The sequence below is a fragment of the Mobula birostris genome, chromosome 8, assembly GCF_030028105.1.
Source record: "Mobula birostris isolate sMobBir1 chromosome 8, sMobBir1.hap1, whole genome shotgun sequence".
Lineage (NCBI taxonomy): Eukaryota > Metazoa > Chordata > Chondrichthyes > Myliobatiformes > Myliobatidae > Mobula > Mobula birostris.
This window is the reverse complement of record NC_092377.1, coordinates 50,144,088-50,169,850: the sequence shown is the minus strand read 5'-3', so window position 1 is coordinate 50,169,850 and position 25,763 is coordinate 50,144,088. Positions and strand designations below refer to the sequence as shown.

Below are 25,763 nucleotides of genomic sequence, written 5' to 3'. Positions count from 1 at the left end.
TCCTGCCTCTCAGGATCTTCTCCATCAACTTACCAACCACTGAAGTAAGACTCACTGGTCTATAATTTCCTGGGTTAGCTCTACTCCCTTTCTTGAATAAAGGAACAACATTCGCCAACCTCCAAACCTCCGGAACCTCTCCCGTCCCCACTGATGATTCAAAGATCATCGCCAGAGGCTCAGCAATCTCCTCCCTCGCCTCCCACAGTAGTCTGGGGTACATCTCATCCGGTCCCGGTGACTTATCCAACTTGATGCCTTCCAAAAGCTCCAGCACATCCTCTTTCTTAATATCTACATGCTCAAGCTTTTCAATCTGCTGCAAGTTAGCACCTCAATTACCAAGATCCTTTTCCATAGTGAATACTGAAGTATTCATTAAGTACCTCTGCTATTTCCTCCGGTTCCATACACACTTTCCCACTGTCAAACTTGATAGGTCCTATTCTTTCACACCTTATCCTCTTGCTCTTCACATACTTGTAGAATACCTTGGGGTTTTCCTTAATCTTGCCCACCAAAGCCTTCTCATGGCCCCTTCTGGCTCTCCTAATTTCCTTTTTAAGCTCCTTCCTGTTAGCCTTAGAATCTTCTAGATCTCTAACATTACCTAGCTCTCTGAATCTTTTGTAAGCTTTTCTTTTCTTCTTGACTAGATTTATTACAGCCTTTGTACACCAAGGTTCCTGTACCCGACCATAACTTCCCTGTCTCATTAGAACGTACCTATGCAGAACTCCATACAAATATCCCCTGAACATTTGCCAAATTTCTTCTGTACTTTTCCTTTTCTGTTTCTGTTTCTTTTTCTGTTTCCAATTTAAGATTCCAATTTCCTGCCTGAGAGCCTCATAATTCCCCTTACTCCAATTAAATGCTTTTCCAACTTGTCTGTTCCTATCTCTCTCCAATGCTATTGTAAAGGAGATAGAATTATGATCACTATCTCCAAAATGCTCTCCCACTGAGAGATCTGACACCTGACCAGGTTCATTTCCCAATACCAAATCAAGTACAGCCTCTCATATTGTGTCAAGAAACCTTCTTGAACACACCTAACAAACTCCACCCCATCTAAACCCCTTGCTCTAGGGAGGTGCCAATCAATATTTGGGAAATTAAAATCTCCCAACATGACAACTCTGTTATTGTTACACCTTTCCAGGATCGTTTCCCTATCTGCTCCTCGATATCCCTGTTACTATTGGGTGTTCTATAAAAAACACCCAGTAAAGTTATTGACCCCTTTCTATTCCTAACCTCCACCCACAGAGACTCCGTAGACAATCCCTCCATGACATCCACCTTCTCTGCAGCCATGACACTATCTCTGATCAACAGTGCCATGCCCCCACCTCTTTTGCCTCCCTCCCTGTCCCTTCTGAAGGATCTAAAACCCGACACTTGAAGTAACCATTCCTGTCCCTGAGCCATCCAAGTCTCTGTAATGGCCACTACATCATATCTTCAAGTACTGATCCACGCTCTAAGCTCATCCGCTTTATTCACAATACTCCTTGCGTTAAAATAGACACATCTCAAACCGTCTGTCTGAGTGCATCCCTTCTCTATCACCTGCCTATCCTCCCTCTCGCATTGTCTACAAGCTTTCTCTATTTGTCAGCCAACCGCCTCCTCCCCAGTCTCTTCAGTTCGGTTCCCACCCCGCAATTATTCTTGTTTAAACTCTCCCCAGTAGCCTTAGCAAACCTTCCTGCCAGGATATTGGTCCACCTGGGATTCAAGTGCAAAGGAAAAGTTTTCAAAACACCTGGTTTATTACAATTTACACTTACTGAGATATCACTAATTCTGCTCCTACTGTATGTCTACTGTATAGAGTGTCCAGTTTTTGGCACCTCATTCAGTCTTTGGGAATGATAGAAGAGAGAGCTATTAAACTGGTATTAGAGTAACGAGGTTTAAGTCACATTGAGAGTTAATGAGCAGAAAAATCCTCCAATACAGCAGACAACAGTACTAAGGATTTAATTATTTTGATCAAAAGCACTATTTCTTTTGAAAAAGTAGTGAGAAATAATCAGTATTCACTCGTAAAAATGCAAGGTAGCCAGAAGACTCAGTTCCAATTGAAAACAGCAAAAGAACCTGAAAGAAAGCAATTTTACAGCCAGTGGTAATGATCAAGTCCACAATTTGAAAGGATGGTGGCAGCAAACTCTCTGGTTATTTCTGAAAGTGAATTTATTATGGGAAGTTAAAGGAGGAAGGACATAAATGACCCTTCTACTGTTCATCAGCAGTCCTGAAGGATCAAGGATGAATGTGTTTCCATTCTATTTTGTTGTTTCTGATAGATGAAGTCAGTATAGGAACCACAGTGCCTCACAAACTGTAGAGGAGGTGCCTGGTGAAGTAGGTGAGTGGATTATTTGTGAAGTAGTGAACATCGTTTTTGTACTTGGTACTACGGCCAGTCTGACTACATGAAAGCAAAAGAAAGTCAAATTTTTGCAATAAAATACAGTTATTAATTTTCAATTAATAAGTACAGATTTTTAGAGTTAAATGTAGGAGGGAAAGAGAAAACCATAATGTATTATTTGCGTACCAGACTGATATGTCTCTCTCTGAACTGGTACACGTTAACATTTACTTTCCTGTCACTCCTTGATACAAAACATATACACGTTCAATATGGGAACACAGGCAGCCAAATAAAAGTTTGCTACAAACCATAAAGAATTTGCACCAAAAGTATCTTTCTAAACCATGCTAAAAATAAATTGTGTGAATAACTGTAAACAAAGACTATCTAGCTAGGAGGTTGGATTAGGCACACTTAGGACAATTAACAAATTGCAAGTGTACTCATGGAAGTATCATGCCAAATTAATTCAATCCATCATTTCTCTGGTTTTAAATATGAATATAAAGTTACCTGAATGTTATCTCTGCTCCACATATGTGGTGTTTTATTGGCTAACAGCTTTAGGTCCTGAATAGAAAGCCTCTTTACAGCTTTTCTAGGGTCTTCTTTCAAATACTGCAGCAAAAGCTGAATCTTTTCCAACAATGGTGATTAGAAAAAATACAAATTAGTTACAGCTTGACAAATTTGCGATGCTAAACCACAATAAAAGAGTTCATTAAAATAAATTCCAAGAAAAGTTTTCATAAAACTCTTTCACCAATGCTTTCCATTGCCAACAACAAAATTTGCAAAATATTTTAAAACAAAAAATACTGGAAATGTGGATAACATCTGAGATGCAAAAATAACCAAAAGTTAACATTTCAGGTTGATGATCTTCCATAATACCTTTAAATTTTACATTTACTTTTATTCACATTTTTGGAACAAAATAGGCTTCTCAATTTCCTGCTGTGCTCTGCAGACTTTTATATTTGAACTCCATGCTTTTCTTTTTGATCAGTCTTTTCCACTAATTGCTTCAAATGTAGTAGGCTGTGGTACCACAGGTAGAATGGCCCAACCACCTTTTTCAATATAGTTATTATAAACATCTTTTAAGCCAAATCTCATGCATATTACAGGGTGAGAAATACCCTATCATATTCAATACCATAAACATGAATAATTCATGTTCCATTTACACAGGATTCATTTTCCTTTGTAGATGGACAGAAATACCAGTATATCTCTTGTGATTATCCACCATTAACTTCACAGAGAATTAGGCAGATTACATACAGTATATATTGAACTTAAATAGCAAAGTGAATTGCACTGGTGTTTTTTTTCTCTAGTAAATAATGAAATCTTAAAGGACAACACATACCTGCTTTGGGATATCAACCAGTGACGAAGCAGCTAGTTGTGTAAAAGTATGCAGGGTAACTATTACCATCTTGGTGGAAGGGTACAATGCCACTAGCTGCTGAAGGAGCACACGGGTGCTGGATGCAAGAGTGGCATCATGATGCATATGCTGTAGAATTGGAATTAGCTTTAACTTCAGATCCACAGGTGTGGCCAAACCTGGAAAACAAGGTTTAAAATAAGTTTAAATTATTCACTCCTCCTCAAATGCAGCAAATGCAGAATATTTCTGATTAAACAGCAACTAGAGGATCCCAGAACCTGAAAACCAAATTTTAAAGTACATCTATTATGAAATGTCACCACACACTACACTGAGGTTCATTTTCTTGGGGTCATTCACAGTTAATACAAAGAAACACAATAGAATCAATGAAAAAACACACACAAGACAAACAAACAGCCGATGTACAAAATACAACTGTGCAAATACAAAAAGAAAATAAACACAAAATAATAATAACTAAGCAATAAATATCAAGAACACGAGATGAAGAGTTCTTGAAAGTGAGGCCATAAGTTGTGGGAATAGTACAGTGATGGGGTGATTGAAGTTGAATAAAGTTATGCCCTCTGGTTCAAAAGCCTGATGGTGGACGGGTAATAACTGTTCCTAAATCTGGTGGTGTGGGTTGTGAGGCTCCTGTACCTCACTCCTGATGGCAGCAGGAAGAAGAGAGCATAGCTTGGATGGTGGGGGTCCTTGATGGATTTTGCTTTCCTGCGACAGCATCGTAAATCTGCTGAATGGTGGGGAGGGCATTACCACTGATTGACTGTGCGGTATCCACTACTTTTTGTAGGCTTTTCTGTTCAAGGGTATTGGTGTTTCCACACCAGATTGTGATGCAACCAGTCAGTAAACTCTCCACCGCACAGCTAAATAAATTTGTCAAAGCTTTAGATGACAGGCTGAAGCTTCCTAGACTTCTAAGAAAGTAATGGCACATACATGCTGGTCCCAGGACAAATCCTCGGAAATAATAAAGCTGAGGAAATTAAAGTTGCTGACCCTCTCCGCCTCGGATTCCCTGATGACAACTGCCTCCCAAAGTCAGCTCCTTTGTCTTGCGGACGTTGAGTGAGAGGTTGCTGTTTTGACACGCTCAGCCAGATTTTCAATAGCCCTCCTATATGCTAATTCATCACCACCTTTGATACCACCAACAACAGTGGTGTTTTCAGCAAACTTAAATATGGCATTGGAACTGTGCTTAGCCTCACAGTCATAATTATAAAGTGAGTAGAGCAGGGGGCTTGGCTGGTACAATATCACACTTTGGATGCAAGTAATATAGAGGTTCACTAGAGCAAAATTCTGGATCAGAAAGGAATCGCCCCATAGCGACTACATTGCCACATAGATCAATGCACACCCGTTCATTTTCAAACTGTAGAGGCGGAATCTGAGAACGTCAAAATGTCTTCTTCATTCACATTCACTACAGAAATACAGACTAGCCTGACAGTTTGCTTCCCCCAAAACACAAATGTACATGAAAATATGCTAATGTTAATCCAAAAAACTGGATTCCCAGTTTACTTCCATAATGAATAAACTTTCATGGGCACTGCCAATACTCAGGCAACATTAGGCACTCTTCCACCCCACGCGATTCACCAAACTCCAAGTGAAGAAATTTCTCCCTAACCCAGACCTAAATGGCCTGAGCCCTATTCTGAGATTGTCCCCTTGTTCTGAATTCTTCACCCATTGAAACATCCTGCATCCAGCCTGTCGAGCACCATTATAATTTTGTAAGTTTCAATGAGACTGCCTCTCATTCTTTTAATGAGAATACAGGCTTGGTTTAATCAGTCACCCTTCATTATAGCCAATATCCTCAAACCACTTCTTCCCCTTTGCCAATACTTCAGTGCCATACAGGGATAAATGATCTTAAAGACTATTTAATAAAACAACTGTTTTGTACAAAATAATATCACAAACAGCAATCAGAAAACTAATTAATCTATTTTTGGTGCTATTCAGTTTACTTTTCCCTCTCCTATTTATACACAACTGACCAAACATAAGGTAATTCATCCTTCACTTTAAGAGATTCAAAGGTCATGGATGAGCTTGGAATAAATCGAACTTAACAATGCCATTGCAGGTTTATTTTTCCACTCTGAATACATTAATATCAGACTACTTCATGCGTGCGTCACCCTTAAACTAGCAAGGAGTATTTTTTAGATAGAAGTCCTTTGAATCAGAAAAAATAATTACGAACATTTGATCAAGTACCAAGATAGGTAACAAGTGAGGTACAGGTATACAATCAAATAACAGCTCATCTCTTTGCAGTTACCTACATGATCAGTTAGAATGCTGCCAACTGATCCTGCTCATCTTTATGAGGTGGAATGAGTCTAAAAGATCTGCACGCGTCATAAACCAATAATATTCTCTAACTGTAATATAAAGCATAGAAATGAAACAATGTACTTGAAGGAATTAAATTTTGTTCTTTATGTATGTGAAATAAAAAATCATCCTTAAAACAGTTTTTCCAACATAAGGACATCTCTGAAGTGAATGCTTATTTCTTTAAAACTGTCAATGAATCAAACACTCCCAGACCCTCCACTGGATGCTGACTAACCAAAACCCAGCAATTCCAGTCACATGCAAAACCACAATTATAGAAACTTCTGGCCACAGTGCTGTCTCAGAGACCACAAGTATCAAATTGATCCCAAACTTGCTCATAAATCTCAAGAGTTCAGCCAGAGAAAAAAAATCTAAAAACATGCCTGAACAGCATGAGCTGTAGAAGAAAAGCTGAAGTATCACCATTTATCACCAGCATTTGCACCATTTTGTTTTCAAATGATAATCAGGGAAGACATTCTGCAGTATTCTAACACTGACAATGCGTACAGAACTCTGCAACTTGAAGCTTTAGAACAAGACTCTGGATGATTCAAACCTTTGTCACCCTGCAGAAACTATCTATTTGAATTGTTAATCACATATACACAAATCACCAATTCCACATGAAGCTTTAAGGCAGTGTTCAAAATTACCTGACGTTTTCTTGATGAACCTACGTCTTATTGGTGTGCAGTTAATAGACAAGAAGCATTAAAATGAATAGCACTGCACTGAAAATGTTTCATTAAAACATAGAACAGCAGTTGCCCTTCAGCCTATAATGCTGTGCCAACTTTTGAATCTTCTGAGATCAATCTAAGCCTTCCCTCACCCATAGCCCTCAATTTTTCTATCATCTATGTGCCTATATAGGAGTTCCTTCAACATCCCTAATGTATCTGTCTCTACCACCTCCCCTGATAGCATGTTCCATGCGCCAAACACTCTCTGTGTAAAACACCTATCTCTGATTTCTCTGCTACGCACTCCTCTAATCACCTTAAAATTAAGCCCTCTCGTATTAGTCATTTCTGTCCTTGGAAAAATTCACTAGCTGACTATACCTCTAATCTTATATACCTCAAATAAGTCACTCACCGTCTTCCTTTGCTCCAAAGGGAAAAGCCCTAGCTTGCTCAACCTATCCACATAAGACATACTCTCTAATACAGGCAGCATTTAGAACTGTACATAATATTACAAGTTATCATTATCCTGATACTGCCTCAATTCCTGAAGATGTAGGAAGCTTTTTTTTTCCTAATTAACTTATAATTAAGGAGGGCAAAAGAGCAAATTCAAGATGCTTCAATACCAAAAGGTCACATTAGCAGGAATATTCATAATTAAAATTTTATCTTTTTCAAATATCTTCTGCAATAATATTTTGCCAGCAAAGTTATGCAAGCCAAGGATCAACCTTAAGGCATATCTATTTACAATCATGGTTACCTAGATGAGCCTGTACCACATGGTTTCAATTGTCCTTTCCTCAGGTGGAACCAGCAAGCTAATGAAGTGTGCATTGCTTACTCAATGGCAAATTATTACTATTAACATTGTTCAGCGCAACTTTTCAAAAAAATTAAAGCATTTTCAAGAAAATACTTCGCTAAATGAAACCAACATTAAAATGTTTTCCTAATAATGTTTGTTCCCAAACAATGTCAAGTACATAAAACTTGCTTTAAAGTATTGTACCAGCTGGAGGGACATCAATGAGAAGGCCGCAGGATCGTAAGACCATAAGACATATGGCGAGTCTGCGCTGCCATTACAGCACTGCTGATTTATTACCCCTCTCAAGCCCATTCTCCTGCCTTTTCTCCATAGTTTTTGACACCCTGACTAATCAAAAACCTATCAACCTCTACTTTAAATATACTCAGTGACTTGGCCTCCACAGCCGTCTGTGGAAAGGATTCCACAGTTCCCCACCCTGTAGCTAAAGAAATTCCTCTTCTATCACTTTTCTAAATAGATGTCCTTCTATTCTAAGCCTGTGCCCTCTGGTCCTAGACTCACCCACTATAGGAAACATCTTTTCCATATTCACTCTGTCTAGGCCTTTCAATATTCAATAGGTTTCAATGGAATCCCCCCCCCCCCATCATTCTTTTGAACTCTAGCAAATAAGGCCTAGAGCACTTAAAAGCTCAATTAAAGATGATAAATACTCAAAAAAAATTATTTTTGTAAAATCTTACCTTCAATCATCTCACCAATTTTATTACAAATTCCAGTAGCAAAATCCCTAATGCAGAAAAGCAAACAAATCAAAAGTTACAAGTACAAAAGATTTATAAATCAAATTTAAATTCATATTACAAAATTTTGTAAAAAGTGAAATTAATTTAAGTCCTTCAGAATTTTAACCAAATGTTACTTTTTAAAATAAGTTTTTCATATGCCTGCAAGAACAATTTGTTGTTATTTTCAACAAAATCGACAATTACCACACATCTCCTTCTAAAAGAGAGAGGCAATTGTTCTGCTTTATAGCAACTATAAATGCCATACTCAAGATGCACTCACTTGGATTGAGCAGAAAAATGAGCAGCAGCAAATATGGCAGCCTCTACTTCAATATTATCATGCGAATCTAAACTTTGCCGAATACTGTGATGTGCATTTTTTCTGTCAGGTATAATAGAAGCCATACTTCCCAGCATTCTGCAAAAAGAAACAATCCCGTAAATTGTACCTTCACTGACTAAATAATAATGATTGACAAAAATACGTGTTCATACGTAAAAGGAAATAGCAGCCACTGTGTATGTTAATAAACTAGGAATTTATAATAAAAGCTGAATTAAATTAAATTCAAATCAGATTGAACATGAAAATAAAAGCTCCATTAAAACTTCATGCCAGGGATGACTTAACTAGCAAATATCAAATGGTGCAGATGACATTTACTGTCATTAGACTTGCTGGGCACACACTGAAAAAAATTAAATCTTTAAAAATCCATTTTATTCTGTTTGATGCCAATATTTTCATTACATTAGTTTCTGTTGCTAGAAGTTTACTTAGAATTAATTTACAGTTATTACTTGGAAATCTAATGATCTAAGGAAAGTTATGATATTCCTGCTTAGTGCATATCAAAATAAAATGGAAGTTCAAAGACAAAATGTTGCCCACTTAGAATGTGGTGATAGTCTGGAGATGTGCATAATAATGAAGAATGTTTTCCTTCTTACAGACCTATTGTCTCTGTTTTCCTAAATTACACATCTGGGTCAAAGGTCATAATGGATAAGGGGGTGCAGCTGGTACCACTAAGGTAGGGGGTTCCCAACCTTTTTTATGCCAGGGACCCCTATCATTAACTGAGGGGTCTGTAGACCCCTGATTGGGAAACCCAGCACCAAGGGATGGAAAAGTACTGGGTGATAATTAGGTTATAGTTTTGAAGGAATTGTAAAGGGTATTAAAAAGGGGCACTTTCTTTGTGCAAGGAGGTATCGTCCCTTAGGCTCGGTGTGATCAGTGTGAGTGCTAAGAGTTGGAGAAATTGGGCGGGTTTTGTCTTAGGTGAAGTCACAATGAATGTTGAAAACATTTTTGTCACAAATGACCAGTGTTTCATATCTCACTTCAAGTATTAACATACTCACCATTAAGATAAATTATACAGAGGTCTGTGTGACTATAATGTGTTTACTTAACGTCTTATGCAACACACACAAAGTGCTGGAGGAACTCAGCAGGCCAGGCAGCATCTAGGAAAAGAGTACAGTCAATGTTTGCTCTTTTCTGAGATGCTGCCTGGCCTGCTGAGTTCCTCCAGCATTTTGTGTGTGTTGCTTGGATTTCCACCACCTGCAGATTTTCCCTTGTTTGTGACTTACTGTCTCATGTTAGTTTCACAGGCTTTTTATGTGCCACAAAGGCTCAACTTGCCGCCCTAAACACCAGCGGCAAAACCAGCAGTTACTACCACTAATAAAGGCTCAGCTTCACTGAAATTCTGCTTACCTTAGGGTGATGGCTCTGGCCACTGGATCATTGCTATGAATAACTGAGAAGACCCTTTTCACAAACTCATCAACATTCAAGATCTTCTCTAAATGCTTTTCACTCTGCTGAGTCACCTTCAGTACACACAATCTCAGAAAGTTGTTTCTAAGGATAGAAAGTGGCTAAGTTAATTAATTTTTTCTCCTAACTTAAAACATTAAAGAGAGTGCGAAGCATTAACCTTTCAGGCGATTATAATACTTGCCCAACTCTGAAGATGTCCGCAAGTTTTAAAAAAGCAGAATTGATAAGAATTGGAAATGGGTACTTCTGGAACAGCCGAGGGAAGCGAACAACAGCCTCACACTGCTCACCAAGTTTTCCTGACCTCAGCCCTTAAGAGAAAGGATACAAAACATTACACTGCGACATTACTTTTCTGCTTCACATTTTAACCTTAATGTAAGGTTGGAATCTAATCTTCTTTGTATTGTGTTGCTGATCCACACACTTCAGGATCATTCTTAACAATCCTAATAGACAGCACTGTGGTGCTGCGGACAGTGCAGTTGTTTCACGGCTCCAGTGAGCGAGCTGGGCTTGATTCTGACCCCTGGATTGTCAGTGTGGTGCTTGCTCATTTGTCCTGTTTCTTCCACATAACAAAGACATGTTGGTTGCTAGGTTAATCTGCCAAAGGACATTGCCCTAGCCCCCCCCAATATTGATGAGTGCTAGAGAAATCACAAGGGCACTACTGAGTACATGATAGGGTATGGTTACAAGGAAATATGCAAGGGAAACGAGATTAATGTGATTGCTCTAGAGTCAATGGGCTCCTACTAAATATGAGATCTATATGTCACATTGATCATGACTAAGATAAAACACAGGAGCAGAGTAAGGCCATTTGGCCCATCAACTCTGTTCTGCCATTCCGTCATGGCTGATTTATTATCCCTTTCAACCCTATTCACCTGCCTTCTCCCTGTAACATTTGACTAATGTTGATTAATCGAGAACCTATCAATCTTTGCCTTAAATATAGAAACATAGAAAATAGGTGCAGGAGTAGGCCATTCGGCCCTTCGAGCCTGCACCGCCATTTATTATGATCATGGCTGATCATCCAACTCAGAACACCGCCCCAGTCTTCCCTCCATACCCCCTGACCCCCGTAGCCACAAGGGCCATACCTAACTCCCTCTTAAATATAGCCAATGAACTGGCCTCAACTGTTTCCTGTGGCAGAGAATTCCACAGATTCACCACTCTCTGTGTGAAGAAGTTTTTCCTAATCTCGGTCCTAAAAGGCTTCCCCTCTATCCTCAAACTGTGACCCCTCGTTCTGGACTTCCCCAACATCGGGAACAATCTTCCTGCATCTAGCTTGTCCAATCCCTTTAGGATCTTATACGTTTCAATCAGATCCCCCCTCAATCTTCTAAATTCCAACAAGTACAAGCCCAGTTCACCCAGTCTTTCTTCATATGAAAGTCCTGCCATCCCAGGAATCAATCTGGTGAACCTTCTCTGTACTCCCTCTATGGAAAGGATGTCTTTCCTCAGATTAGGGGACCAAAACTGCACACAATACTCCAGGTGTGGCCTCACCAAGGCCTTGTACAACTGCAGTAGTACCTCCCTGCTCCTGTACTCAAATGCTCTCGCTATAAATGCCAGCATACCATTCGCCTTTTTCACCTCCTGCTGTACCTGCATGCCCACTTTCAATGACTGGTGTATAATGACACCCAGGTCTCGTTGCACCTCCCCTTTTCCTAATCGGCCACCATTCAGATAATAATCTGTTTTCCTATTTTTGCCACCAAAGTGGATAACTTCACATTTATCCACATTAAATTGCATCTGCCATGAATTTGCCCACTCACCCAACCTATCCAAGTCACCCTGCATCCTCTTAGCATCCTCCTCACAGCTAACACTGCCACCCAGCTTCGTGTCATCCGCAAACTTGGAGATGCTGCATTTAATTCCCTCATCCAAGTCATTAATATATATTGTAAACAACTGGGGTTCCAGCACTGAGCCTTGCGGTACCCCACTAGTCACCGCCTGCCATTCTGAAAAGGTCTCGTTTATTCCCACTCTTTGCTTCCTGTCTGCTAACCAACTCTCCACCCACACCAATACCTTATCCCCAATACTGTGTGCTTTAAGTTTGCACACTAATCTCCTGTGTGGGACCTTGTCAAAAGCCTTCTGAAAATCCAAATATACCACATCCACTGGTTCTCCTCTATCCATTCTACTAGTTACATCCTCAAAAAATTCTATGAGATTCGTCAGACATGATTTTCCTTTCACAAATCCATGCTGACTTTGTCCAATCATTTCACCGCTTTCCCAATGTGCTGTTATTACATCCTTGATAACTGACTCCAGCAGTTTCCCCACCACCGACGTTAGGCTAACCGGTCTATAATTCCTTGGTTTCTCTCTCCCTCCTTTTTTAAAAAGTGGAATTACATTAGCCACCCTCCAATCCTCAGGAACTAGTCCAGAATCTAACGAGTTTTGAAAAATTATCACTAATGCATCCACTATTTCTTGGGCTACTTCCTTAAGCACCCTGGGATGCAGACCATCTGGCCCTGATGACTTGGCCTGCACAGCCATCTGTGTCAATGAATTCCACAGATTCACCACACTCTGGTTCAATACTTCTTTCCTCAAATCTGTTCTAAATGGATATCCCTCTAATCTGAGGCCATGTCCTCTGGTCCTAGACTCCTAACTCCAGGAAACATCCCTTCCACATCCACTCGATCTATGCCTTTCAACATTCGATAGGTTTCAATGAGATTACCCCCCTTCCCAAATTCTTCTAAACTCCAAAGAGTACAGGCCCAGAGCCATCAAACACTCATCATACATCAACCCTTTCATTCGTAGGATAATTCTTGTGAACACCCTCAAGACACTCTCCAATGCCAACACATATTTTCTGAGATAAAGGGCCCAAAACTGCTCATAAGTACACCAAGTGCCGTCTGGCCAATAGCTTATAAAGCCTCTACATTACAGCCTAGCTTTTGTGAATCCTGCACGAGGACTCCAGAAGTCCCTTTGCACCTCTCATTTTTCAATGTTCTTCCCATTTAAGAAATAGTTCATGCCTTTATTCCTTCTACTATAATGCATGAACATGCACTTCCCTACACCATATTCCATCTGCAACTTCTTTACATATTGTCCCAACCTAAGTCCTTCTGGAGACACACTGCTTCCTCAACATGACATGCCCCTCCACCTATCTTCGTATCATCTGCAAACTCGGCCACAAAGCCATCAATTCCTTTATTCAAATCATTGACATATAATGTGATGAGACGTGGTCCCAACACTGACCCCTGTGGAACACCATTAGTCACTGGCATGGCATCATGGCTTCTATTTCAAAACATTATTAACCCATGCTCCTGGTTGCTAATTCTGGGCATTATTCTTCAAAACAAAAAGTCAAAGTCTAATGTTTCAATCTAACTTGTTCAATATATTTGATTACATTACAATGTACATTTCGTATACAATTTCAACAATAAATCTCCACTGCTTTATAATAATGTAGCATGTATTAAACTAATTTTAATATGCAAGTTACTCAGATGGCAAATGCTGCAAAAAAGACAAATAATCTGCATGGAGGTCTGTCACCAGTGGACTGCCTCAGGGATCTGTTCTGGGACTCCTACACTTCCTGATTTTATAAATGACCCAGATGAAGAAGTGGAGGGATGGGTTAGTAAGTTTGCTGATGACACAAAGGTTGGGGGTGTTGTAGATAGTGTGGAGGGCTATCAGAGGTTACAGCGGGACATTGATAGGATACAAAACTGGGTTGAGAAGTGGCAGATGGAGCTCAACCCAGATAAATGTGAAGTGGTTCACTTTGGTAGGTCAAATATGACAGAATATAGTATTAATGGTAAGACTCTTGGCAGTGTGGAGGATCAGAGGGATCTTGGGGTCCGAGTCCATAGGATGCTCAAAGCTGCTGCGCAGATTGACTCTGTGGTTAAAAAAGCATGCAGTGCACTGGCCTTCATCAATCGTGGGATTGAGTTTAGGAGCTGAGAGGTAATATTGCAGCTATATAGGACCCTGGCCAGACCCCACTCGGGAGTACTGTGCTCAGTTCTGGTCACCTCACTACAGGAAGGCTGTGGAAACTATAGAAAGGGTGCAGAGGAGATTTACAAGGATGTTGCCTGGATTGGGGAGCATGCCTTATGAGAATAGCTTGAGTGAACTCGGCCTTTTTTCCTTGGAGCGACAGAGGATGAGAGGTGACCTGATAGAGGTATATAACATGATGAGAGGCATTGATCATGTGGATAATCAGAGGCTTTTTCCGAGGACTGAAATGGCTAGCACGAGAGGGCACAGTTTTAAGGTGCTTGGAAGTAGGAACAGAGGAGATATCAGGGGTAAGTTTTTTTTTACGCAGAGAGTGGTGAGTGTGTGGAATGGGCTGCCGGTGACAGTGGTGGAAGCGGATACGATAGGGTCCTTTAAGAGACTACTGGATAGGGATGTGGAGCTTAGAAAAATAGAGGGTTATAGGTAACCCTAGTACTTTCTCAGGCAAGGACATGTTAGGCACAGCTTTGTGGGCTGAAGGGCCTGTATTATGCTATAGCTTTTCTATGTATGCTGCAAAACCTCATCCCTATACAATGGCTGAGGGATAACAATTTGTCAATCATTCTCTAGCTCCTTCTTATCAGTTTTTGAGAACACCGATTCCCAAATCTCATCGTTGATGCAAATTCTCATTCACAGGGAGATGGAAACCCTAAATAAGGAGGCAATTTAAGCAAAAAATTAATACTTACAGAATAACAATCAATAATGAAATTGTTCAAGGGAAGAAATTCTGTAAATCAAATGATAATTCAGAAGAAAGTGAAAGTAGATTTAAAAAAAAAGAACACTTTCTTGATCTGTGCAGCACATTTAAAATAAGTGGTGACAAAGAAAGAAGAATGGCTCTGTGACTTGGAGAGGGAACAACAGCAAAGGAATGAGGCAGAAAACTCCACTGGTTGAACTTGTACCTTACACAAAGAAGACAGATGTGGTTGTTGGAGGAAACCATCTCAGCACAAGCACACTATATATTTTATGAGCTCTTTAGGACACTTTTCACCCAAACACTTCGACTATTTTATCAATGATCTTCCATCCATAGGATGGACATCAGCGCTTGATTCCTAAATGTTCAATTTCTTAGAAGAAATTAAAGCAATCAACACATGCATGCAGCAAGACTTACAAGACATTCAGGCTTGGATTTATGGTATCAAACAACATTAATGCCCAATAACCCCAGGTGTAATCATCTCCAGCAATAAAAAAATCTAACCACCTACCTTTTCCATTCAATGATCTTTGTTGAACATCTAATTCAGCACTTCTAGCTGAATACAATGACAAATACTTCAGGCTTATCTTTTGCACTCATATTCTGGCCTTTGTCATCTCTGAAGACTAGGATGTGCTTAGGTTTGACACCAGTTATTGGTTTTCCAATTATCATTCATGTCTTGATGGTTACTATGGACTTGAAACAACTGGACTAACCACAAAGCTGAAAAAAATCCAATATCCTGCTGTGATTTCCTTTTCTTCTAACTTACCAGACTTTTCTGGAAAGTTAGAAGATAAGGAAAGATACAAGGTACAAAGTAATGTGCTTGAATAAAAGCAAAGTTCAAAGTGCATTTATTATCAAAGAATGTATACATTATACAACCTTGAGATTCGTCTCCTAACAGGCAGCCACAAAACAAAGAAACCCAAAAGAACTCAAGGAAAAAAAAGACCTGTAAACACACCAATGTGCAGAGAAGAGAGAAAAAAAATCATGCAAACAATAACCACAAGCAAATAGCATTCTGAACTGAAGCCCACAGAGTCCAATGCAGAGCCGAGTAAACATCGTGGAGCAGCGAGCTGAACTGACCCGTCCCTCGCCTCAGGCCCCAACACCTTGGACCTTTACAATCTCGCCCAGCGCCTAATTCGTCATCCAAACATCGAGTTCAGTTGTCTCAATGCACCCTGCTGCCTGGCCCCTACCACCCCGACTCGACTTGTACCCAACCTTTCCGATTCAGCAAGGTGCTTAAATCGATCGAACCTCAGGTCTTCCTCACTCCACAGCAGTTTGCCTCCAAGACCAAAGGGAATTTACAGACTACTGCTTGCGATGATCATTTGCCAGAGAAAGTGTGAATAAAAAGTATTTAGTTTTCCTTGTTTCATTAGCTACCTGCCAGAAGTCACAGATTCACCAGAGCCATCTTAAACCAGCAGCACATTACCATTCAAGACAAAGCAGCTCACCAGACTGGCACACCATAGCTGTGTAATGTAACATCTACAAAATACATTAGGACGGACAAGTCCCCGGGGCCTGACGGAATATTGCCCAGGCTGCTCCACGAGGCGAGGGAAGAGATTGCTGAGCCTCTGGCTAGGATCTTTATGTCCTCATTGTCCACTGGAATGGGACCGGAGGATTGGAGGGAGGCGAATGTTGTCCCCTTGTTCAAAAAAGGTAGTAGGGATAGTCCGGGTAATTATAGACCAGTGAGCCTTACGTCTGTGGTGGGAAAGCTGTTGGAAAAGATTCTTAGAGATAGGATCTATAGGCATTTAGAGAATCATGGTCTGATCAGGGACAGTCAGCATGGCTTTGTGAAGGGCAGATCGTGTCTAACAAGCCTGATAGAATTCTTTCAGGAGGTGACCAGGCATATAGATGAGGGTAGTGCAGTGGATGTGATCTACATGGATTTTAGTAAGGTATTTGACCAGGTTCCACACGGTAGGCTTATTCAGAAAGTCAGAAGGCATGGGATCCAGGGAAGTTTGGCCAGGTGGATTCAGAATTGGCTTGCCTGCAGAAGGCAGAGGGTGGTGGTGGAGGGAGTACATTCAGATTGGAGGATTGTGACTAGTAGTGTCCCACAAGGATCTGTTCTGGGACCTCTACTTTTCGTGATTTTTATTAACGACCTAGATGTGGGGGTAGAAGGGTGGGTTGGCAAGTTTGCAGATGACACAAAGGTTGGTGGTGTTGTGGATAGTGTAGAGGATTGTCAAAGATTGCAGAGAGACATTGATAGGATGCAGAAGTGGGCTGAGAAGTGGCAGATGGAGTTCAACCTGGAGAAGTGTGAGATGGTACACTTTGGAAGGACAAACTCCAAGGCAGAGTACAAAGTAAATGGCAGGATATTTGGTAGTGTGGAGGAGCAGAGAGATCTGGGGGTACATGTCAACAGATCCCTGAAAGTTGCCTCACAGGTAGATAGGGTAGTTAAGAAAGCTTTTGGAGTGCTAGCCTTCATAAGTGGAGGGACAGAGTTTAAGAGTCGCGATGTAATGATGCAGCTCTATAAAACTCTGGTTAGGCCACACTTGGAGTACTGTGTCCAGTTCTGGTCGCCTCGCTACAGGAAGGATGGGGAAGCATTGGAAAGGGTACAGAGGAGATTTACCAGGATGCTGCCTGGTTTAGAGAGTATGCATTATGATCAGAGATTAAGGGAGCTAGGGCTTTACTCTTTGGAGAGGAGGACGAGAGGAGACATGATAGAGGTTTCCAAAATATTATGAGGAATAGATGGAGTGGACAGCCAGCGCTTCTTCCCCAGGGCACCACTGCTCAATACAAGAAGACATGGCTTTAAGGTAAGGGGTGGGAAGTTCAAGGGGGATATTAGAAGAAGGTTTTTTTACTCAGAGAGTGGTTGGTGCATGGAATGCACTGCCTGAGTCAGTGGTGGAGGCAGATACACTAGTGAAATTTAAGAGACTACTAGACCGGTATATGGAGGAATTTAAGGTTAGATTAGATTATGAGGACACGCAGTCCTCTTTTATTGTCATTTAGTAATGCATGCATTAAGAAATGATACAGTTTGTTCCTCCAGAATAACATCACAGAAACACAAGACAAACCAAGACTAAAAAAAACTGACAAAAACCACATAATTATAACATATAGTCAGAACAGTGCAAAGCAATATCGTAATTTGATGAAGGTGGGCCAAAGGGCCTGTGCTGTACTATTCTATGTTCTATAAGTACACTACAGTCATTCCAAAATGTTTCTTTGGCAGTACGCCCAAACTTGCAATCTCTGCCTTTAGGCATTAAGGCAGTGAGCACATGCAAACAGCACCAGTGACAGATTTTCTTCCAAGTCATACACAATGAATATATTTTGCTTTTCCTTCCTCACTAAATTCATATCCTGAATCTCCCTAATAAACAGAATTGAGGGAGCATCTTCAGGTTCTGCTGATGGAACCTGAGCAGCTAGGGACTCAATTAAAATGCAGAACCAGAATAATAACTGGATTGTTGCCCGAGCTACGTGCAAATTGGCACAGGGTTAATAAGGCCACAGAACTCAACGTGTGGCTCAGAGACTGGTGTGGGAGAAGAAGGCTTGAATTTGTGGGATATTGGCACAAGTATTAGGGAAGGAGGGAGGTGTTTCAATGAGAAAATCAAGTTGGCTTTGGATCCCAAAGAATTTGCAGAATATTCAACAGATGGATTTTTAGGAGCAGCTATTGGTCAATCCTACTAGGGAAAAGACAATCCTGGATTCAGTGTTTGGTAATAAACCAGATTTAATTGGGGAGATTAAGGTAAAGGGACCATTAGGAGACAGTGATCATATACGAAAAATTCACACTGCAATCTGAGGAAAGCTAAAGTCGGATATATCAATATTATTAAAGATAACTACAGTGGTATGAGAGGGGAGCTGGCCAAAGCTGATTGTAAGGGGACATCATGACTGGAAGGGGAAGATAGTGCTGGTGATGCACAGTGACGATTTTCAGGTAGCAAACAAAACAAAAAATTACTGTATTAATCACACTTTTTCTTGGAACAATCACCGCAATCAATAGCTTGCAACTTCCCTTTTGGAGCTAGGCTGTTCAATCACCTGTGCAACCTGGCAGTCTGTGGTATGAACTGAAGTCTCGAAGGTGCAGGATGATTGCAGAGTGGAGTGTACAGGCTGAATCAAAGTGTCAAGTCCTGGGCCCGAGAGTGTTTCAAAGTGGTAGGACATGGATCTGAAAATGAGGAACGACCCAAGATTTGGATGATTTAAGAGCAGGCCAGATTGAAAAGATCAGGGTGTCGAGGCCAGAGGCCAATTCAGCTCACTGCTCGAGTGTTTACTTGTCCCTGCGCTGAAACTGAGGCTACGGCCTGCCACTAATGGGCTCCTAAATCGGTTGCACTGATAACTGGCTTTGTGGCTATGGGCGCGCTTCTGTCAACTTCAATTTTGTATGCTATTTGCTTATTTTATTGTTTGCATGATTTGTGTTTTTTCCGCACATTGGGTATTTGATGATCTTTTATTTAAAATGGGTTCTATTGGGTTTCTTTGTTTTTTGGCTGCCTGCAAGGAGACAAGTCTCAAGACTGTAACAGCATACATACTTCAATAATAAATGTACTCTCAACATTAGTAGGGATGACAGTAGAGCTGCAATGGCTGGAGATCCAAGGAGTAATTCAGGATATGCAGGATCAATTCATTCCAAAGAAGCAGCAGCAGCATTCTAAAGCAAAGGTAAGGCAGCCGTAACTGAAATGGGAAGTCAAAGACAGCATAAGAACAAATGAAACGTATACAATTTAGGGGGGAAAAAAGTGGGAAGCTAGATGATTGGGAAACTTTTAAAAACCAACAGACAGCAACTCAAAATGCCATAATGAGAGAAAAGGTTAAATATGAAGGTAAGATAGCCAATAACGTAAAAGAGGATACCAAAGGCTTTTTCAGAAATATAAAGAGTAAAAGAGAGAAGAGTGGGCATTGGGGAATGATGTAGGGGAGGTAGTAATGGGGAACAAAGAAATAGTAGATGAACTGAATGAGCATGTTATACCATTCGGTGGCAATATGCCAGAAATTCAAGAGTATCAAGGAGAAGAAGTGAGTGTAGTTACTATTAATAATGAGTAGGTGTTTGTAATGCTGAAAGATCTGAAGGTAAGTTCATCATCTGTACCAGATAGACTACACCCCAGAATTCTGACAGAGGTAGCTAATGAGATTCTGGAGGCATTAGGAATGATCTTTCAAGAATCAGTCGATTCTGGAATGGTACTGGCAGACTGGAAAATTATAAAAGTTAACTGACTCTTTAAGAGAAGGTGGCAAAAGACAGGACACTGGAGGCCAATTAGCCTGACTTCATTGGTTGGCAAGATTTGACAGTCCATTATTATGGATGAGGTTTCAGGGTACTTGAAGGTACACAATAAAATTACAAAAGTCAGCATAGTTTCCTTAAAGCTTGACAGATCTGTTGGAATACTTTGAGGAAATAACAGGCAGGATAGTCAGTCAATGTTGTTTACTTGGATTTTTAGAAGGGTTATGACAAGATGCCGCACATGAGGCTGCTAAACAAGATAATGCCTCACACATAAAAGTTGCCGGTGAACGCAGCAGGCCAGGCAGCATCTATAGGAAGAGGTACAGTTGACGTCTCGGGCCGAGACCCTTCGTCAGGACTAACTGAAGGAAGAGTTAGTAAGAGATTTGAAAGTGGGGGGGGAGGGGGAGATCCAAAATGATAGGAGAAGGCAAGAGGGGGAGGGATGGAGCCAAGAGCTGGACAGATGATTGGCGAAAGGGGATATGAGAGGATCATGGGACAGGAGGCCCAGGGAGAAAGAAAGGGGAAGGGGTGAAGCCCAGGGGATGGGCAAGGAGTATAGAGAAAGGGAGGGGGAGGGGGAGGGGGAGAGGGAGAATATAAATAAGTAGAACAAACGAACAAACAAACAGCTGGGGTACAAGGGGCATTAACCAAAGTTAGAGAAGTCAATGTTCATGCCATCAGGTTGGAGGCTACCCAGATGGAATATAAGGTGTTGTTCCTCCAACCTGAGTGTGGCTTCATCTTGACAGTAGAGGAGGCTGTGGATAGACATATCAGAATGGGAATGGGACGTGGAATTAAAATGTGTGGCCACTGGGAGATCCTGCTTTCTCTGGCGGACAGAGCGTAGGTGTTCAGCGAAACGGTTTCCCAATCTGCGTTGGGTCTCGCCAATATATAGAAGGCCGCATCAGGAGCACTGGACGCAATATATCACCCCAGCCAACTCACAGGTGAAGTGTCGCCTCACCTGGAAGGACTGTCTGGGGCCCTGAATGGTAGTGAGGGAGGAAGTGTAAGGACATGTATAGCACTTGTTCCACTTACAAGGATGTGCCGGGAGGGAGATTGATGGGGAGGGATGGGATGGGGGACAAATGGACAAGGGAGTCACCTAGGGGGTGATCCCTGCGGAAAGCAGGAGGGAAAGATGTGTTTAGTGGTGGGATCCCGTTGGAGGTGGCAGAAGTTACAGAGAATTATATGTTGGACCCAGAAGCTGGTGGAGTGGTAGGTGAGGACAAGGGGAACCCTATTCCTAGTGGGGTGGCGGAAGGATGGAGTGAGAGCAGATGTGCGTGAAATGGGAGAGATGTGTTTGAGAGCAGAGTTGATGGTGGAGGAAGGGAAGTACTACAGCAAAGATACTAGCATGGATAGAAGATAAGCTAGCTGACAGGGTGCAAGGAGTGTGAAGAAATGGGGCCTATTCTGGCTAGCTGCCAGTGATTAGTGGTGTTCAGCAGGAATCATCACTGGCAGAATACTTCCAGCCTGTCTTCCCATCACACGTCATCCTGTCACGATATTCAGTCCACAGTAGAAATGCGATTACAAAATAAATAAATTAACCCTGGCAGATGTGACGATCAGAAACTTTGAAGAACTTGGATTGTAAAATCTGATTTATTTCTATTTATCACGAAAAAACAGATTGTGGCTAATGACTTGTTTTAGTGGTGAGATGCTATTGTCGCACAGTGAACGAAGTCCTACTCCTTGATCTAAATACACCACTGTGCAACTTCCTAACCAAGAGACCTCTGTCAAGATACACAACCGCTCCTCCCTCCCTATCATCCTCAACATGGCCAACCACCCAAGTATCCCACATTGTCAAGTTTGCCAATGACACAACAGTGGTGGGGCTCATCACCAACAATAATGTAGCAGCCTACAGAGAGGAAGTGGAAGAGCTCAAAGCCTCAGACAATTTCAAAAGACAAAGGAGATGGTTATTGGCTTCAGGAGAACTTGCATTGCTCACATCCCTCTTTATATCGGCACACAGCCATGTAAGCAGTTTCAAGCTCCTGAAAGTGTATATCTTGCACAACCTCTCATGGTCCCAGAACACATCCTACACAATCAATAAAGCTCACCAACTCCTCTCCAATCTGAGAAGGCTGAAGAGAGCTAGACTGTGCACATCTATACTCAAATCATTCTACAGATGCACAGTAGGGAGCATCCTAACAAGTTGCATCACTGCATGGTATGGAAACTGCACTACGGCTGACAGGAATGCTCTACAACGGGTAGTCAAAACTGCTCAAAGCACCACCAGCACCTGCTTACCTAAGAACATATCTACACAAAGGTGCTGGAAAAAGGCCAGCAGTATCATGAAGAATCACACTCACCCTGCTCATGGCTGTTTGTCCCACTTCCAAGAGAGGAGACTAAGTAGCATCCACAACAGGACCATGAGACTCAAAAAATTATTTTCTCCGAGCAGTAAGATTGATCTCCACCACTACTTAATTATTCCCGTCAGTCACCTAATGTACAGCTAAGAGTCACTTTATGGACGTACACTCAGTCTATGTACATAAGTTATTTTATGTATTTATATTTATTGTGTTTTTAAATAATTATTGTGTTCTTTATCTTATTGTGTTTTTGTGATGCATTGGTTCCGGAGTAACAATTATTTCGTTCTCCTTTACACTTGTGTATTGGAAATGACATTAAACAATCCTGAAACACACAGTGACAGGTCATATTTATCCTGGAATAACGCTAGTTTAGGGGGAAAGGGTTATCGCCAATGACAAGAAACTCTCCCAAAGAAATGGACAGGGCGAAAATAAGATTTTTTAAAAGCGTTGTTTTTATCAAATTAAAAGGTAGACTTTCAAAATGCAACAGCCCGCCGCTCGACAGTCTATCTCCCTGTGTCGACCTTAGAAGTGAGCTGCCTTGCTCTGCAGAGACCGCACATCGGGGGCCCGGACTAGGCAGACACCCCCCAGGACCCCATACCTTTATCCAGCTCCATCAGCGCAGAGTTGGCGTCCATTTCCTGCTCGCCGTAACCTCCTTCAGACAGAAACGGCCTGGCTATAGTCAACGCCATGGCTGGACCAGTCTCTCTCACCCAGTCAGCCCTCTCAAACGGGAAGTGACGCTGTGGCCGCAGTCAGCGGAAACACCCGGGGGAAATTCCGCCCACTGGTCTGCACCACCAATCACGGTACGTGATGTCAATTTGGCGGGAGGTTGACTGTGGAGTAAAGCGCGCGGGAGTCTATAATTTGTAGGATTCCTGCAGTTCTGTGATTAAGGATGCTGTTCCGTACCGTGCTGAGTAACCGAGTTTGCAGCAAAAAGAGGGGTGAGAGAATGCTATTAAATTGTGTTTTTTTCCCAAGATGTATCTTAACATGTAAAGATTTAGACCCGTGGTCATAACTTTTTGTGGATTTCTGCATGTTTGTCTAACTTTCCAGTGTTGCTGCAAGTCAATTGGCTTCATTGAATGTATAAGAATGTTTTCATGCAACAGCCCGCCAAATGTTGATTGCATTTATAGGTGCAATATTAATAATTTGAAATGTGCCTTTTTACAGTTCTGATTGCATAGTGAATTTTAAGTAATTCCATGTTATTCTATTAAAGATATTGTTCTCGGCGATTAGTGACTGTAAAATAGGCCATTTTCTCTTCATTGTTGTAGGTCAGCCGCAAACGAGTTAATGAGGCTATGGAGTTTAGTGAACTGGATTATTTTCAGTGGGGGAAGGGATGGTTGAACAAGTGTTCACTATGATACCTGTTTGCAAACAAAAAGGATATTTAAAAAGTAACTAATAGGGGGATGTGTTTGAGGAGGCTAAAGAAATTTTGACTGTGTACAAGATCAGAATTTTAGTTGATTTCAATGTCGGTCTTTGTGCATGATGAAGATTGTAAAAAGAGAATATCAAATTAAGATGCCATATGATCCAGTATAGCCAACGGGTAGATTTTTTAAATTTGAGATGTACTTAAAATCATTACCATGTGGATAGTTTTCTCACCATCTTGTGTGCAATAATTCTCAAGGTCCGCCTCATCGATGATTAGCAGAGGGACGAGAAGCACGCTAAACGCGGTTCAAATCTGAGAAGAAAAATGTGCTGTCTTTAATGATTTTAAAGTAGTAACTGATTAAATGCATTTGACGTCGCAGTTGTTAGATTATGAGTGTATTCCGAGAAGGCACCTTTTACAACTATTTCTTGTGGACTCTGGGCAGCTTGTATTTTTAAGGTAGTAAGGTAAGTTGCTAAGGTAGCGTACACTGACTAACAAAACCTGCGACGCCGCTAGTGCAAACTGTGTCTGTCTCTACCCTTCCATCGACTGGGGGAGCCTGCTGCACGGGCAAGAACTTTTTCTCTCCATGTTCTTCTGCCCTGGTTTGAGTACTTAGCTGAGAGGCAACTCGACCAACAGAGGGCCACGAACGAGAGTAACACCACTGTGTGGCCCTTGAACACAAGAGAAATAAAGAATAGTGCAAGTGGTTTGTTAAAGTGAGGACCATGCTAGTTGGCAGCTCAGACATATTCGTGTTATGTCGAGAAACAGCGATTAAAGACCAGAGCGATCAATCGGTCCTCCTTTGATAAGTCTTTCATTCTCGGAATCATTTTCATGACCCCCCTCCACTGCCAGCACATTTTTTCCTAGACAAGGGGCCCAAACCTGCTCACAATACTCCGTGAGGCCTCATCACTGCCGAATAATGCCTCAGCATTACATCCTTGCTTTTATATTCTAGTCTTCTCGAAGTGAATGCTAACATTGCATTTGTCTTCCTTACCACCGACTCAACCAGCAAATGAGCCTTTAGGCAATCCGCACGAGGGATCTCTCTCAAGTCCTTTTTGCACCTTGGATTTTTGAATTTTCCCCAAGTTTAGAAAATGGCCTATGCGTTATTCCATCTGCCACTTCTTTTGCCCATTGCCCTAATCTGCCCAGGACCTTCTGCAGCCTCTCTGATTCCTCAAAACTACCTGTGCCTCCAGCTTTCTCCGTATCATCCGCAACTTGGCCATAACGCCTTCAATTTTGTCATTCAAGTTATTGACATATAAAGTAAAAAGAAGCTGCCCCAACACTGACCACTGTGGAGCACCACCCGTCACTGGCAGCTAACAAGTAAAGGCCACCGTGGAACACCACTAGTCACAGTCGGCAACGGGATTTTCAAAATTTATTATTTTATATTTTTGAGATACAGTGTGGAATATGCTCTTTTGGCCTTAGCGCTATGCTGCCCAGTGTCCCTCAGATTAAGCCCAACCTTATCATGGGATAATTTACAATGACCAATTAACCTACCAAGCAGTACGTCTTTGGTCTGGGGGAGGAAACCGGG

At 41.4% G+C, this 25,763-nt stretch overlaps 1 protein-coding gene across 1 annotated transcript in view; it reads right to left on the bottom strand.

The window, feature by feature from the left end:
- ints7 (integrator complex subunit 7) overlaps nt 1-23,511 on the bottom strand; it is a 79,050-nt gene extending 55,539 nt beyond the window's left edge. Inside the window, exons 1-7 of the mRNA XM_072265174.1 lie at nt 23,378-23,511; nt 10,417-10,546; nt 10,170-10,316; nt 8,721-8,858; nt 8,393-8,439; nt 3,765-3,964; nt 2,903-3,025 (exon numbers count right to left, since the gene is read on the bottom strand). Of these exons, the coding sequence (XP_072121275.1) occupies nt 2,903-3,025; nt 3,765-3,964; nt 8,393-8,439; nt 8,721-8,858; nt 10,170-10,316; nt 10,417-10,546; nt 23,378-23,471 (879 nt within the window). The 5' untranslated portion in view covers nt 23,472-23,511. The remainder of the gene's footprint in view (nt 1-2,902; nt 3,026-3,764; nt 3,965-8,392; nt 8,440-8,720; nt 8,859-10,169; nt 10,317-10,416; nt 10,547-23,377) is intronic.
- Nucleotides 23,512-25,763: the final 2,252 nt, after the last annotated feature.